Source organism: Anas platyrhynchos, chromosome 5 (genome assembly GCF_047663525.1).
Source record: "Anas platyrhynchos isolate ZD024472 breed Pekin duck chromosome 5, IASCAAS_PekinDuck_T2T, whole genome shotgun sequence".
In the NCBI taxonomy this organism is placed as follows: domain Eukaryota; kingdom Metazoa; phylum Chordata; class Aves; order Anseriformes; family Anatidae; genus Anas; species Anas platyrhynchos.
In genome coordinates, this window is record NC_092591.1 from 26,493,015 (window position 1) to 26,510,774 (window position 17,760).

A 17,760-nucleotide genomic window follows, 5' to 3' on the forward strand; every position below is an offset into this window, starting at 1 on the left:
ATGCAGCAAGGCTATGACACATTAAACTGTGTGATTATTCTTGTGTGTTTGTGTTTACAGCACTTGTAGGTCTTGATGCTCTCTGCCTGCACTCTGTAGTGCGAGGAGACCTTGGTTTTACAGTAACAATTTACCCAGCCATGGCTTAAGTGATAAATAACCTTTGGTTGTGTCTGCAACCTGTAGAGGAGTAGAGCTGTCTTTGAACTTCAAGCTTGAAAGAAAAAGTTGCTGCTATGTTAAATGTGACCATGTTGAACATGATGTTAGAATGTAATTATTTTCTTTCTCTCTCCCCTCTCCCCCTTCTTTTCAGTGACTTTTTTGAACGCACCATCCTGTGTAACAGCCTCGTATGGAGTTGTGCTGTCACAGGTAAACCAGGACTCACATATCAGGAAGCACTGGAATCAGAGAAGAAAGCCAGACATAATCTACAGAGTTTTCCAGAGGCACTCATCATTCCAGTTCTCTACTTGGCCACCCTTACCCATCGCTCACGACTTCATGAGATCTGTGATGAAATCTTTGCTTATGTCAAGGACCGGTATTTTGTTGGTGAAATGGTGGAAGTAGTTAGAAATAATGGTGCAAGGTAAGTGTGTGTGTGTGTGTGTACTTAAATATATATATCTGTGTTTCATTTGGGTTGGTGTGCACCCTTTTGTGTATGTGTACTTTTAAACCAAAAACCAGGAAAATAAACTTCATAAAACATAACAGAAATCAGGTGTGATACTTAAGTTAGCGATACTGTTACTGCTCCTAACTCTTTTAATTAAGAGTAGGATTGTGTTGCTGGGCTTGGTTTCTCATTCCTTAGCATAGAAGTAGCTGTGGGGGCAGGAGGGTTCTCTTGGGTCTTGACGCAGCAGTCTTCCAGTCCCAGTGGTGGATTTGCAAAGGAATGGCAGTCTCTCGGCTCTTCTGTGGAAAAAAGGTGGGCTGCTCCTAGATTGAGATCTAATTAGGAACTTGGGGAAGCTATGAATTAGAATTCATATGGAAGTTTTGATGAAATCATCCAGATACAATTACATAAGGGGTGTGCTGTGTACCCAGAGTGGCTAAACTATAGAAAACTTAAAGAATTGATTAAAGTTGGGTTTTTGATTTCTAGGTGGTAACTAAAATTAGAAATATATTCTCAGAAAAGTTAGGAATTAACTGTAAAATATTTGTAATAGGAGGTTATCTGCAATTCTGCTTCCCTCAGGGTTAATGCTATACTTGCACTGATTTATATATTGTAAGCATTTTTATTGTTATCTTAAACTGATAAAATTTGGAAGAATGTTGAGCTTCAGATGCTTCTTCGTATCATCAGTACATATGCTCTGTAGTATAAGTAAGTTGTCTTACAACGCCTAGCTAGCCTGAGTCTTTCTTTAAGCAACTTCTGGGAGAGGATTAGAAAAGGTCTTTGTTTAGTCTAAATGAGTCTGCAGTTTCTTGTAACTGAAATATAAAATTGAAAGACTTAACCGTGCTTAACTTGGAAATACCTGCAGAATATGTATTAAAGCCTTTGTGTGTTCATCTGTTCTTGTTTGGCCAGGAGGAAGATGCCAGTTTACAGTGCAGAGCAGACAGGGCGCAACCTGGGCAATATGGGCTTCATAATAACCTTGTACATATTGGGTGGTAGGAGTGGGCTGATTCAGTGTGGTCATTGGAGGGTGTCTCTGTTCAGTATGGGTTTTCTTAGTGACTGATCCAGACCTTGTTAAAGGCAAATCTTGTACTACATCAGGAAGAGAAATCTGTGTTGCAGGAGATAATTTGTAAGGAAATTTGTATGGGTACGTACTTGGTGGGACGGGAATTAATGTAAAATCTTTCCATCTCTTCCCTGTTCTATTTCTTTCAACCAGTCTCAGTCTGCAAAACCTAGACAAGAACACCTTTGATAGAGTTGTTGCTTCCAGTATAGAAAACATAAATCCAAAGTCTGTTTCTATCTTTCTCATCTTATGCTTGTATAGTGAATAAACCCGTGTCACCCTTAGCACCGTACTAATTTTGCTTTGTGAATAAGATTTTATTTTACCAGGAACCTGAATATTAATAAATGTAAGTGTAGCTCAGCTGTTAGTTTTCAATAGCATAATACAATGCCTTTGTTTCCCATCTTTGAAGATACTGTCAATTTCCAAACTATTAATGAAAAGAGTACTTAAGAATATCAAACTTTTTTTCCAAGAACAACTTTCTCACCTTTTTTAGCTAAGCGTTTAGAAGAGCAATTACACGCCTGTGTATCTTTTGCTTTTTAAAACTTACGTGAGAAGTAGGCTTATGTGCCATAAATACAAATCTTTCTTGTTTATTCATCTTACGAAATTCAGAATCTGTTTCACTTTTCCTTGCGCACCATCATGAATCATGTTTTAAGTTTGTCCTAACAAAATGGCTTCTGCACTACCATCTGGGCTGAATTCTGCTCAGATAAAGTTGTGATATCAGTCTATCTCGTGAAGATAAAGCTATCTTTATTTTTTCTAGCAGCCTTTCTATTCAGTCTCCTTGGTTATTCAAAATTGTGTGGAGATGCATATCTAACAACGTTGTGTTTATGTTCTAGTTTCACAGAACAATTTATTAATAAGGCCTAAGCTAAATTTCTTCAGCCTTTGGCGTAGGCTAGATAATCATTCAAAATACTGGAGATTCAGATGAAATCTATTTCCATCAAAAACTAACCTGCTAGGAATTGTATGCTTTAAACTGCATCAGTGTGAAGTGTTTCTGTTGAAATGAAGAATGAAAAATTATCCATAGCTGACTGTATGCCACGGATATTCTAGCCAAATGTATAGTAGGGAGCTACTTCAGGTCTTTAATACTAAATTCAGGAAACAGTGCAAATAACATGGTACTGCAGAGGGATTTTTATGCTTGGAGATAAATAATTAAAGAATACAAAGTGGGAGGAGGTGAGACGTGGTTATTCTTCTGCCCAGTTAGCGGTTGACTTTGACCTGTATTTTGAAGGACTGTGTTGGGGCTTAAGTATACCAACTCATTACTCGTAAATAGCACTGCTGTTCAGCAGTGATTGGCGTGTTTGTTGTGACTAGCTGCATTTTTGTGATAGTTTCTCACAAAAATGGTCACAGTCCATCTACAGCGAAGTAGCATCAGACCAACAGAGTTGGGCAGATCGTGAGAACTCATTTTCATAGTGTTGTAAACGGTTACACTGCATTTAGGTATGAATCTTTCTACACAAAGATTGTTTATTACCTGAGCTCCATGCATCATTTAATGTGAAACTAACACCGTGATGCTCATGTAACCAAGGGTAAATAAAGGCTGCTCAAGCAATTTAAGTATTAATATTTTATAATTCTTAACTTTGCACGTTTAATATTCTTGTAGGATGGATTGCTTTGATGTGATTTTCTAGATGTTGAACAAAATTAATGGATGGGAACCCAAAGATGAGAAGAGTTAGTGTTTTGGCTTAATGTACATATTTTTTATTTTGAGAACAAGAAGCAGTCTATAGGACTATAAGGAATGGACAGGTGATCTGGAAGGGTAAGAAGACAGGTGCTTTATCCAGAAGGTAGGCAGAAAGCAACTTTGGAGACTTGTGTTTTTTGTCTTCAACCTGCGTGTTCTGGTTCTTACAGAATCTTGTGCCTCAGTGACATTTCTGGTCCCTTTCAGGCTCTTACAGTTTCTAGCCTTCTGTTGCTGAGGTCTGGTAGGAGGAACTTGGGGGGTTTGTTAGATATTTTGTCCTTCCTGTTATTTTGGTATGTCTGGTGCCTTAACAGTCCTTATTGACCAGAACAATAAATAGCAGAGAGAGCCCCATGCCCTGAGTCCAATGGTGTGGTGTGGTCAGGCAGTCAGTGTAAGTGATGTGTGCAACTTGGTAGTCTGGTAGAAGCCACAAGGAGGGAATTCTCTTTGCTCCTTAACTCTTTTAAATGATGATGTATAGATTAAAAATGGCTAGTATGTGTTCAGCTTTCCTGGTGAAACGTGGGCTGACTTTCCTCCAAAGTGGCAGCTGTGCCATGCTTTAAAAAGGAGGTGCTCAGATTCAAAGGTAAAGAACTGTAGGAGTTGCGTAACGTTTTCCTAGTATTCCTTTCTTAAAATACTTTTTTTGAAATACCAGTCAGAAAATATCATATAATATAGACTGAAATTTTCAAATTAAGTGCCAAGTTTTTTGAGTTGCCAACGCATTGAAAACAGCTGCCGCTAAATACTGTTAACTTAAAATGTCAAATTACTGTTTATGGAAAGAATTTTATTGATAACGACATGGAAATTCTCTATTTTATTGAGAGGGAAGGGTAACAGTTAACCATTGTCCCTTAAGATTTAAAATAAGCAGTTAATGTTTTAGCTCACACTATTGAAACAGAAGGATAAATGTTGATCACGTCACTGGAATTGCTTCCTATTGCACATCAGAACTGGAGCTTAAGACCCATATGTACTAGTCTGTCTTTTCTGTTTTTCCACAGAAAATGGCATATCTTGCAGCAATCTGTTCATCTGTTGTTGTCTTAGTACTGTGTTGTATTATTAGTGCTTAAAATTTTTTAAAGTGATTTACAGTATTTTAGAATCTGAAGTCAGTTATCTGTGGTATGGGAAGCCTACCTGAAATAACATCACTGAATAACTTAGTAGGCAGAATAGCAACCAAATAAAACCTACAGTTGTGTGATTCTCTCAGCTGTAGGACCTGTTTTTTTCTGCTTGAGGTCAGCAGTGCTTTTTTTTTTTAATTTGTCAGAGGAAAAACTAGATTTAAAGCATGTGTAAACAACCAGATGTGATTTATCATCAGTGTTCTGAGATTTAATAGTATTAAAAGAAATAATGGCTTTCTTTATTAGGGTAAACAGGTGAGTAGCGTGATAATTAGTTAACTAATCTGTAAACTTGCAGTCTGGCTGGAGCAGTAAAAAGATCTGAGATTTGAGGTTGAACTAGTTTATGAACTCTTTGATTACACCCCCTCGTCTCCCTCCCCCCCCCCCTTAAAAGCTTAGGGGATGATGCCCTCCGTTCCCTGCTGGGTTGAGGGACAACCAGTTGTTGTCCAGCAGTTAGTAAGGAACCTAATTAAAAAGTTGACCACCTGCAGACTGAAATAGGTTGCTTAGAGGTAGTGAATAAGAAGGGAAAAAAAAGAAAAAACACAACAACATATAGAATGTGAAAGATATAAAAAAGGGAATGCATTTTCTCACTTAATGTGACCACTAGATGACACCACTGCAGAAGAATAATTGCTTGGGGTCTGTAAGCAAGCCATACCAGAATGCTTTAAGAGATTGTGTTCATTTTACAAATACTACAGTTTACAGAACTAGTAGATCTTCTCTGCTAGGAAGATTGAGGTATAGGCTGATACACAGCCTCTGCTCTGAATGATCTGGTGTTGGTCACTGCTAAACTACAGGAAACGTAGATAATCATGGAACAACCTTGTCTGCAGTGAAAATTTTTAAACTCGTTGATTGTTTTGCTCATGTCCTAATGCTTTGGGCCTGTTCATCATGGGTTAACCACTGCGTTCAGACAGTTAAAAACTTGCATACTGTCTTCTTCTCCGTAAGTCTTAACTGGGATGCACGGTAGCATGTTGCCAACATTACTATGCCTAGTTGATATGGGTTAGCATGGTAGAAGGTGATTATAACTAACTTTCTAACTTTTTCATTTGACCTGACAACTGGCTATTATGCATAGTTATATAAATAATTGACTGCTGAGAACTAGGACAAGTTGATAAGCCCACCAAGAAGTAAAAGGCAAAGTGCCTTCCAGAGCCGTCAGGTTGTAATGAGTTACCTGAATTTAATTCAATTTCTAGTCCACTGATGTTTTTTATTTCAATATATAATTTTCAAAGCTGGCTGGATGCAGAGGCACTGGAGTTAATGTCTATAGAATCAGAAAGTTATAGTGCATTTCTGTATTGGAAAGGTTTAAGAAACTTCTGCATACAATGCAGAAAAGTTTCCTGCTTGGTTACAAAAGCCAAATTTGAGTTCCAGTCGCAAAGTTAATGTGAAGATTATGAAATAGCTGCTCTCCAGTACTGTCAAATATGCTTACTTATTCATAAAGCAAATATAGTTTGCATGTTTCCAGCATTGCCATCTAAGGATCACTCAACTTCTGGACTGGAAAAATCATGTTTGAAGAATTCACTTTCTGTTGCCCTTAAGTCCTTTGGCATATAAATATCTTTATATTTGTTGACTAATAAAAATATTTGTAGTTGACTAATGGAAGCTGAGATGATGATATGTGGGAGAGAACCTGCAACTCATTTCTTACAAGTTATCAAAAGGGTGTTAAAACTACTTTTGGTGCCAGTTTCTGTTAGTTCTCATTTCTGTGCATACTCCCTACTAATATAACTGTATAAATTTTAAGGTATGGGTTTTGGTTGTTTTTTCGTTTTTATTTTTTAATCAGTGCAATATTGTGAAGCAAGTGTTGGGCAGTCAAAGTGGTTGCTGTATTAGAAAAAACACTTATGATTCTGGTATTTGAAACACTAGCTTTACTTTCATTTAGGGGTCTGTTTTTAAAAAGTGAATTTCCTTTTGCTCCTGACTTATTAATTGTTGTTTATGTTAAATGTAGGCATCAAAGTATTCCTCCCCCCAACTCCCTCTGCCCCAGTTTGAAACAGAGCTTTGCATCTAAGAAATAAATGTCCTGTATTCAAATGGATTTTTTGTCCATTTACTGTAACATGTTCAAGAGGTGCCTTTATTACTCACCTAGGCCTTCAAGAGTGGCCTTGATTTTTTGACTTGAGATGGGGACATAGCAGAGTGCCAGACCATTATTTGTATCGCAGCAACATGTAGTATCAACTAGATCAAAAGCTGTTGTGCAGAACACTTGGTGGGCAGTAAGAAATGGTCTGTTTCCTATCGATCTTGTAACTGCAAAGCTTCGTTTCACTTAAAAGCTTACTGAGCATTTGGGAAGAATGAAGCTGCATATAGCTGCAGGATCAAGTTTTAAGCTTGACATCCTCTGATGCCTGTTACTGGCCAGCTACCTATGGGAATGCAGCTTTTCTTTCTCCTTGTGTTCTTCCACTGCTTCAGCAGAATTGAGTGGAAATACCTGCTTGTTCCTGAAGTAATAATGGCTTGTGTACATGCCTTTGAGTTCAGAAAAAAACAACTCTGATTCTCATCAGATCCTTTGGTGAGCCACTGAAAGTAGCTGATGAAATGCACCTACCCAGCTCTTCATGTTGGATTAGTTTGTTTTTTTTTGTCAGTTAAGTGAATTCAATTTAATGGCAATTAATAAATTGTACTGAATGCCAGAGCTACAAAAAGCAAGCACCACGGTAAGTATGTGGCTGGAAGGTGTAATGGCAAGGGAAGAGTTCCCTCTTTTGGCAGAGTCAAAGTGTTAAGTCATCTCTGCATTTCCTGGAGCAGTAGTCAGAGGCTGAAGATGCAATTTGGTTTTGTATACCTTCAGTCAGCCACATCCTTACCATTCTTCTGGGAATGACAAGGTTCAGTCCTACCCTACGGTTTTCTGCTAGTCGTGTCAAGCTGCTCTTCAAAATACATCCCAGAATAATTCTTCAGAGAGACTGATGGAGTTTTATTTATGGAGTAACCATGCCTTGTGCCACAGGCTCCAGTAGGTATCTCTTGCCTGTTGTGCCTCTATAGGCACCAAACATCTGTCTCAGTGTGAGAACAATATGACTACAGAGGAGTTTATATGGAATTCCAAAAATATAGTACAATTTTATAGCTGTACAGCTTTAAGTGCACATCATGGAACAGATCATCCTGGAAACTATGCTGAGGCATATGGAAAATAAGGAGGTGATTGACAGCCAACGTGACTTCACTAAGGGTGAGTCGTGTGTGACAAGTTCAGGAGCCTTCTATGATGGGGTTTCCAACACTGGTGGATAAAGGAAGACCAATTGATGTCATCTACCTGGCCTTGTCAAGTACTTTGCATGCTGTCTCGCATGATATATGCTTCTCCAGTTTAGAGAGAAGTGGGTTTGACAGATGGACCACTCAGTGGATAAGGAATTGGCTGGTTGCACTCAAAGAGTTGCAGTCAATGGCTCAGTCTCCAAGTGGACACCAGTGATGAGTGGCATTCCTCAGGGGTTGGTGTTGTGACTTTGTTGGCTGTATGGACAGTGGGATCAAGTGTACCTTCAGTAAGTTTTCTGTGAACGCCAAGCTGTGTGGTGCAGTTGACACATGGGAGGGAAAGGATACCATCCAGAGGGACCTTGATAGACTTGAGAGCTGGGCCTGGGTGAGCCTCATGAGGTTCAACAAGGCCAGGCACAAGGCTCTGCACGTGAATCAGGGCAATCCCAAGCACAAATAAAGGCTGAGCAGAGAATGGATTGAGAACTGCCCTGAGGAGAAGGACCTGGGGTGTTAGTTGATGAGAAACTCAATATGAGCTGTCAGTGTGTGCTTGCAGCCCAGAAAGCCAACCATATCTGAGTAGCATCAAAAAAAAGTGTGGCTAGTAGGTTGAGGGAGGGGATTTCCCTCTGCTCTTGTGAGAGCCAACCTGGTGTATGTTTTTTTTGGGGCCCCAGCATGTGGACCTGCTGGAGTGAGCCTGCAGGAGGGCCTCAAAGACGATCAGAGGGCTGGGGCACCTCCCCTATGAACAGCAGCTGAGGGAGTTGGGGTTGTTAAGCCTGGAGAAGAGAAGGCTCTGGGGATGCCTTATAGCATCCTTCCAGTAGGCTTTAAAGGGGGCCTACAAGAAAGCTGTAAAGGGACTTTTTACAATGGCATGTGGTGATACAACAAGGAGATACAAGGAATAATTTCTTCCCTATGAGGGTGGTGAGGTGTTAGAACAGGTTGCCCAGAGAAGCTGTGGATGCCCCATCCCTGGCAGTGTTCAAGGCCAGGCTGGATGGGGCTTTGAGCAACCTGATCTGGTGGGAGGTGTTCCTGCCCATGGCAAGGGGGTTGGAAGTAGATCTTCAAGGTTTGTTCCAACCCAACCATTCTAAGAGGTGTATGCTTAAAATTCCTTTGTTTTGCGGCAAGCTCTTGTTACGTTTGTGTGTAGATAGATGACATTTTACAGCATGGAAGTGTTGAATATTGTATTCTCTGAGGTCCCTAGAACCTTTAGATTGCTAGGGTCTGATGTTCTTCTACTTTGTGCAGCTGACCAGCCCTACCTGAAATTCATGGAAATGAATAGATCTTTTTTTTTTTTTTTTTTTCCTCAGAGACAGATGTGTGTTGGTATTTAAAAATAAAATAATAATAATAAAAAAAATAGTGATCCATCTTGTAGCTTTTTATTTAAAACTGTTGGGCTCCTGTGTTGTTTCTTCCTTTCTTCCTTTAAAAAAATCAATCATCTAGGCCAAGCATTTATTGGAACCTTTCCTGTTTCCTGTAACATCTATTTAACCTATCAAAAGAGATCTCAGCTTGTTTTCTGAGACTAGCAAAAACTAAAGTTCTCAACCGAGTTGAGACTGGGCATGTTAAAAAATAGGTTGGGAAGTTACAAAAAGGTTTTTACTCTGAATAATTCAAGGTACTGAAGTAATCTATTCTAGAAATTCATAAGAAGCTCTTAAAATTACATCTGATTATTTGATTAATCTGATGAATTACAATCTGATCAATCAATGGTCTCATAAAGTGCTTGTCTGTGATGGCAGGTAGCTGGATTTGGGACCAATTTGTAATGTCTCTGTGGCTAGAATTAGAGCTTATCACGTAACTTTTAGAAACAGGCCTACTGAACATAAGTAAACTGCACTGTTTCTGGTGGTTTTTTTTTTGTTTTGTTTTTTCTCCTGTGTGTGTTTTTCTGCAAGAGGAGATCTAATCTGATCTGTTTGACTTTGACATAAGCTCTCTAAAGATCTTAAGGTATCCTTTTTAGAACGTATTTAAGTTAGTGTACTTCACCTGGATGTCTTGCTTCAGCTTTCAGCTCTGCTCTTCTATATGCATTATGATATAAAATAAGAAATGTTATAAATGAACTCTAGGAATGTTTCAAGTTCTTGAAGCAGCAGACCTTCATTGCCATTACAAGTGGAGCATCTTTGTCCAGGGAATTTTGCTGCAACTAGCCATGAATTGACTGTAACAAGGTTAAAATAAGTCTTCATTCCTAGATTGTTTCTTTAGTGCTGGGAGGAATGGTTGCATTGCTTTCTTTAATCTACTGTCTACCATTAGCCATTAAATTTCATTGGATTATGCTTTTATTGAGTTGGGTACTGTGTGTTTCATTTGTTTCCTTTCCCCAAAGATTTTAGGTAATGATTTGAATGAAGGTATAGAGGAAGCAGAGACACTTGCTTTCTGTGTTAGCTTATTCCATTAGTATTCTCCCTGCTTAATAATAACAATAAAAAGCAGCTGTTTGGGGGATTTTACTACTTAGTGAATCAAGCATATAGAATGTATAATTTCTTTATAGAGAGAAGATGTGATACCCTGTAAATTACAGGGCTGTTTGATGGATAAACAGGTGAATTAAGTGTTGGTAAAATACTCTGTGACTAAATATTCAAATATCCTTTGTCCAGGAGGATTGATTCGTGTATGTGTGTTTCAGACTCTTTGTCCTTTCATGGCACTGGGTAGCGTAGGTTGTGATTAAGCTTTCATGTGGCTGTTTTTACGGAGATTGCAAATTCAGTGTATATGCGCTCCCTCTAGTGGTGTTTAAATAGTAAACAATTTAGAAAAATGGACAAGTGTAATTAGCCTTAAACATTAATGCTTTTGATTGTTTTTCCATTAGAAAGTCATTAAGTGTTTTAAATTTGAACTGAACAAATTGTACTGAACTCTTTGGGAAAAATATTTCCTAATGTGGAAGAAATAGTTTTACTAATACATTTTTTAATCTTTTTTTTTTTTTTTTAATAGCCAGATATACATTCTGCCATCCTTTCAACTCCATATTATTCAGTATGAATTGGTGGGAGGGGGGTGTCATATTCTAAATACTGGAAAACCAAGATACTGTAATGAACAGGGTATTTGATGTGATTGACTTTTCTTTTAGGAGTGAGGCAGTGTCTGATGCTGGGCCAGACCTTAAGCCCCCTTAGACCTGAACTTACATTGTGAACAGCCACTAGGATCTGTCTCTGCTATGTGGTCGGCTGCACTTGGTTCTTGGTTCTTTACATGGAGCCTGTTTAGATTTGCACAGTTAATTAACTTGAGCTCTGCTCATCAGGAAAATGTGTCTTCCAGACCAAAACCAGCTAGCTTTGGAAATGGGGCCAGCTGTGTTTAAATGGCAGAGTGCCTGAGGTTAATAAGTCTGATGGACTCAAGCTGACTGTACACGAAGACAACTCTGGTGTCCCCATGGATAATTAAACATATTGTTGTATTTACTCTAGGAATACGTAAGGCTGTTAATAGATTTTATTTATTTGATGACATGCCTTGTTGGAGCATCTTGGAGCGCTCTCTCTGTTGGATAGAGGTTTGGGGAGGACACCTGCAGGCACTAACTGCTTTACTGGTCCTTGCTAAATTCACAAGTGAATGTGACCTAGGGTACTTCAACGTTTTCAACTTTTTCTCCCTCTGCCCATCTGTTTTTTTCTCTGTGTGCAGGTTTTTGGACAGTGCTATTCACTTACAGAAAGAGGTGCTGGTTTGAAGAAATATTTTAATAATTCCACATTTTTTCCTTTTTGCAAGTGCTTAGTTCAGTTTAGATAGAAGGGCCCTTAAAATTTGTATGTTGCAGACTTTTTTTTCTTTTAGTTTAGCTTAGTTTGTTTCTTTTTTTTTTCCAAATTTAGGCATGATGCCAAGCTAATTCAAGTCCTGTGCTTCATGTGTTCTGTTTTATTCATTTCAAGGGGTAGTGTTTGGTGCCTAGAAGAAGAGAATCATTGTTTTCTTCCTCCCCAACCCTTTGAGTTTTTAGTGGTAGTATATGACAGCATCCATTGACTGCAATGGTTAATTTTCATGAAGCAGACAAGGCTTTAGGAGATAAAACTAAAAAATATGAACCATGGAACTCCAGGAAAGGGTGAAAGTGGTTAAGAATCAGCTATGGTAGTTACCCAACATTAAGTGTCGATTAATTATACTTTTTGATATATAGTTAATTCTGTCTTTTTTTATAACTAACATTCAGGATGGCAAAGGGATAGACTTGTTTTGTCAATTGTGTGCATGCCAGATGGAGCCTTAATATGTGTCAGCAGATAAATGGGCCATTATTAAGATTAGATGCATAATGATCGTTTCAGCCTTGTTTATTTAGGTCATCAACAACGGTAGATCATGATCTCTTACGAGTAAAAACATTTAGGTATTTAAAAAGTCTTTTGCTTTTCTTTAATTGTTACAAAAATAAATATAAAAGACTCGGTGGTGTCTGGTAGTAAAGTAACACAAGTAACTCATTAACTTTTAATATTTTTTTTCAAACTTTATTTAAGCTACATTTTGGCGCTAACTTCACTCAATTTTGCCAATGACTTGAAATTTGCACTGATTAGTGAAGGTGGCAGCTGTGTAAGCAGATGAGTTTCATCTAACAAACTCATGAAATGAATATTTTACCTAGTATTTCAGTGCAAGACTATTTAAACATTTATTCAGTAGATAATATAATGTTCAGTTACAGGTGTAGTCTTAAAATAACAGCTGCTATAACTTTCAACTTTCTCCATTAGTGAAAAATTTCAGCAGTACTAAATGCCTGTTTTTGTTTCAGGTTGCAGTGCAAGATTTTGGAAGTCATTGCCCCAGCGCATCACAACGGCATGGCGAACGGCCATGTCAGCAGTGCTGACGGAGACACCATTGTCATCAGCGACAGTGATGATTCAGAAACGCACAATAGTTCTGCACAAAATGGGTAAGTGATACTTTTACAGTAAAAAGCATGAGGGTTGGGTGGAAATGAGATTAAAGCAGATGTGGCAGGGTCTGATTGAAACAAATTGCTCCATCTGTATGGATCGTGAGTATTCAGCCAGCTTGCAAGTGACAAGCTGAACGTTCGCAGGTGTCTTACTCTGTCATGCCAGTTATGCCACATATAATCAGCCAGGGAGCTGTGTATTATGAGAAATTGAGTACCTACAGAGTAATTGTTGTTAATCTGTTTGGAATGACAGTGTTTGTGTTGAAACGTGTTGGAAGAGCCATGTATGCCTGTCACTGGTCCTCTCTGTGGTAAAGAACCTGTGCTGCTATATTCTGGAAAATGCAGTTCTATACTATAATTCTACAGTACTAGTTAGCATGATGTATCACTTCATCTGTAAATATCCCATAATGGCACTCAAAATTGAGATTGCCTCAGAGGACATGATTTTGTTATAACTGAAGTCTTTTCATAGTCGTCCTGTTTGTCCAAAATATAAATCTATAAAGCTTTTTTTTGTGTGTGTAAATATTATACCACTGTATTTCATTGATTTGATTATAATCTTAGGTGCAATGAAAAAGCATGCATCTTGTATCAAGGAATTGTATTTATTCTGCAGTAGCTTAGTGACATTGAGTAAGAGAGCTTCTGGTCTATGATGGGAGTGTTAAAAGTGGAATATCCCTTTACTGATCTGTAACTGAGTTCGTGTCCAGCTTATCATAGCACTATGAGAGGAAAGATTTCTGGGCTTCGCAAGCACAATGTTGATGAAAGAGGAGTGTTTGAAATGGGCCTAGTCTTGTATCTAGCAACATACAGCTTTCACCCAAACTGTTAGTGACTTTTAGATATCACATAGATGCAGAAGTTAATCTGTTATTGATTGCTGTGTTAAGACTTCTGTGGCCTGACATGCCTTGAATAACTAAGGTGTAGCTCCTCACTTGGCTAAGAAAGTAGTGTAGGATAACTTTTTATTTTTTTTAATTCTCTCCTGTCCTCTGAGGGCATTGTCCAAATTGTTCATGAAGAGGTGCTACGTCTTTGAGAAAATTAATGCATTTTCTGTTCTGCAAGGCATATGGCATTTGAAAGGAGGTTGTTGGAATATTGCAGGTGCACACAGAGCTGGCTGCAGGACTGATCACTTTATAATGCTGTCATTTTTAAGCGTGCAGAGCTGTTAGTAAGTCAGTCTTATGCTATCAGTCTCTGGTTTTCCCCACCTGATTACTTATTTTGGCAATGCAGAGAAGGGAAGAAAACATTTTTCTCTTAGCAAGAGAAGTTGTAAGAGTATGTTTTTGAGGCACTGTTCTGTGCCATGCCTTTAAAAATAAATAAATAAAAGTATTCTACAAGCTTTAAGTGTAAACCTCTTATGGCTTTAAAATTCCTACTGAAAAGTTTTGAGCTAATATTTTAATAACAAATGAGAATGTGGATGTTGTTAGCCTTGGGACCAATGTCAGGTCGATGTACTCAGAACTATGGTTCAGCCTCCGTTTGCAGACAAATCCCCAGGTTTTGAGAGCCACCTTCCATGCAAAGCTGCAGTGCCTCCAAACAATGGTGCAGCAGATGCTGGGTGTATTTGGGAGGGGGGGAGGGGAGCACAGCACAGATTGATGGGCCATCTGCAAATATTTTTCCTAAAGAATCTGTAAGGCTAGAGAATCTTAACTGAAAATAGATGTCATTAGAGATCCCAACCTTTCTCTGACCCGACTCGTGTTTGCTTGGGGCAGAAATAGTCAAGTATTCGGGGGGAGAAAGGGGGGAATTTCCTGGTGGCTTTTTTTGTGTTCTGCAGTAAAAACTTAGGTTATATGGGGAGAGAAAGGCCAGAACAGTCTCACTCCTGTACTTAGAAAAACAGGCTGCCTTGCAAGGCCTGAGTTACAAAGCAAAAGGTAGCAGTCCTCTTAGCTCTTAGACTGTTGATGCTATGGCCTGGAATCCTCTGACACAAAGGAGAGTAGTGGTGGTGATACAAAAGCCGTGTTCATACCTCCAACTGCTAGACTTCTGTCACAGTGTGCTAATGGTAAGGCTCTTGCTTTCCTGTCAGCAGCAGACAGACCAAGGGGCTTGTGCTGGTGATTATACAATATCAGCTGCACTTAATTCATGGCCTTCCCTCTGGAAGGGCTATGGGTAAACTGAACCATCAACATCAGAAATACTAGAAACAAATCTTACTGGCTTGCCAGCTAGTTTGTGACAGTAAATTTAGTTGTTTATTCAGTCTGAAGTGACTGTATCATCTTTATTTTGTGGAATGGTTAATTGTTTCCCCAAATTTGGGAATGTAAACAGAGGTAACTGAGTTTTTTGGAAATAATGCCAGTAGTACCTCACCATTCTGATTTATTTTTTTTTCTTTTATGGTCTTCATCCTAATTTTCTGCCCTTATTTGGGGAAAAAAATATGAAAAGAGTATGTTAAAAGGTGTAGTCATGGCTTGTCAATAAAACTATATAGTATCTTCAGTAGCATTAATCTTGTTTCATCTTCAATTCTTATTTTCTTTCTCTCTTTTGCTCTTTCATCCCAGGTCTAATAATAGTGATGGTAGGTCTAAGTCTACCACCTACTGTAAGGAAAAACTGAAGTACTGGCTTTCAGGCAGCTTAAAGCCTTCACCAAAATGTTCAAAGTCAGGGCTTTGTTTCTAACTGCAGTTGTCTTCTCCCCAGAGTGGTATAACCAGCGTTTTGCTATCAGTCTTCAAGTATTTTCCCTTGCAACTTTTGTAGTTTCGTGACTACTGCAGCATACAGGTAGCTCCAACCAGACTCTGACTGGATATCAAGATGGTCATATCCTGGACTGAATATGTTTTAATCTGTCTCAGTTTTGTGGTAATGGCTACCTTAAGGTTATGCTGTCTAAATATAATACAGCAGGGCCACGTGGTCACCATGCCAAAGCAATCGAAGGATTGGTAAGATTTGTATCTGCCAGTGGTTCAAAATAACCTCTGAGAAATATGAAGAGATGGGTTTGACATTCTGAAGAGCAAAATTGATCATCCCAACAAATCATTTGTACAGTCCACAAAAATTTCTCTTTCCTGTTTCTGGCAGTTCTACTGACTTTGATTTAAAACAAGTAGCAGAAAAGTTGGCAGGAGTGAACAGGTCCAGTTTGGTACCAATGGTCTCTGTTAAATCTGGTTGGGTATTCTAAAGTGGTCTGCTGTGTATGTATACAAATACATATAACATGTAGAATAAAAATGAATACTTTGTAATTGTAGCTAACTTAACTTTTCTTTAACCTTTTTTTAGGAAGAAGAAAGCCATAATTGATCCTTCTTTGTTCAAATACAAAGTTCAACCTATTAAAAAAGAACTGTATGAATCTGTTATTGTTAAAGCATCTCAGCTGAGGTAAAAATTAGTGTATGAAAGTTAAAATGGTTTTCTACAACAACTGTGTGAGTTGTATCACTGAGAAGACATTTTTGATGTGAAATGTCATTTTATCGTAATACATTAGAACTATTAATTAGAGGTATTGGAACAAACTACTGTGTTTCTTGAGATTTCTGTGTTAAGGGTTCTAAGCTTTACTAGTTCTAATGCATAAACCAGTTCTTTTCAAATCTGGGCTTTTACCGGTATAAGGATGAGACCTGCTATTGTTAATAATACCTGTCCCTACTGCTGTGAATGAAGTAGGTGAAAAAAGTTTGAGAATTCTATTGTGTAACATTTATTAAATATTGGCATTGTGAAATCTTTTTTGTTATGATACTGGTTTGAAGTGTTGAAGCAGGCATTATAACAATGATTGTTTTACTATTATAAAATAGAAAGCCGCAAAGACTTTATTTTAAAAATAACATAACTTTTTGTTGAACTTCGTTGAAAACAAGCGTTATGTTTTTTTAAGAGTAGATTGTGTATTAAAACTATAATGTGGATGCTCTGAAAAAAATATCAGGGATTTCAAGTAATTTTGTTCCAACATGAATCAGGATTATTTTTTTCATAAACTATTCCTGTGTAATGGGCAAGTCACTTGATGTAATTAGCCCTTGTTCAGGTAATCATCTATATTCTTCCGTGTGCTTAAGCACTTACTGAATTTTATGATACCAGGGTACTTCCAGCCAGATGGTTTCTATAAGCTCAGCAATTCTGGTTGTTTTTCTCTTTTCTGTGAAGTAGTACAGATTCCCTGAAATTCCAGGAAGCATTTAGTGTCCACTTGCCCTGTAGAGAGGAGTTAAACAGCTTGACCAAACTGAGAATTCACCTCTCACATTTGCTGGCTTGAGACTTTCGTGCCTTATCTTGTCATTTGTGGGGGTGTGAATACCACTTTTGTGCTCTTTTTCTCTTAATGTTTGTTTTGTACTCTCATTTAAAGCAATGGGATTTTCCTTTTATTTTGATATAAATGCCACTGTTTGTATGGAATGTTTGTGGAGGATCTAGAGAAGTTGAATAGGCTGTAGAGGTGTGTGTATGTGTAAGACAGAGGACATAATAGGAGTTTCAAAACAGAAATTATGGATGCATATTTGTGCTTCAATATGCATAAATAGTAAGGGTGTAGTTTATAATTAAGAAAATTGCAAAAAGCTTAATCATGTGATCAGTTACACGAGTTCTTGCACATGTTGTCAGCTTCATTTAAACAATGATTACATTGTTAGTTGATAATATTACCTCTATTTCCTAAAACAGCCGGAGGAAACATCTCTTTTCTCGTGATAGACTTAAACTTTTTCTGAAACAACACTGTGAACCACATGATGGAGTCATTAAAACTAAGGTAAGTAAGATGGAATGACTTATGTGAAAGAATATTGATCTTAACCAATCTTT

At 38.1% G+C, this 17,760-nt stretch overlaps 1 protein-coding gene across 3 annotated transcripts in view; it reads left to right on the top strand.

Moving 5' to 3' along the window:
- Positions 1-17,760, top strand: part of BAZ1A (bromodomain adjacent to zinc finger domain 1A) — a 60,897-nt gene that overhangs the window by 7,749 nt on the left and 35,388 nt on the right. For all 3 annotated transcript variants that reach the window (XM_038179820.2, XM_072038491.1, XM_072038490.1), the window contains exons 3-6: positions 317-595; positions 12,757-12,900; positions 16,213-16,314; positions 17,620-17,707. In XM_038179820.2, coding sequence (XP_038035748.1) covers positions 317-595; positions 12,757-12,900; positions 16,213-16,314; positions 17,620-17,707 — 613 coding nt within the window. The remainder of the gene's footprint in view (positions 1-316; positions 596-12,756; positions 12,901-16,212; positions 16,315-17,619; positions 17,708-17,760) is intronic.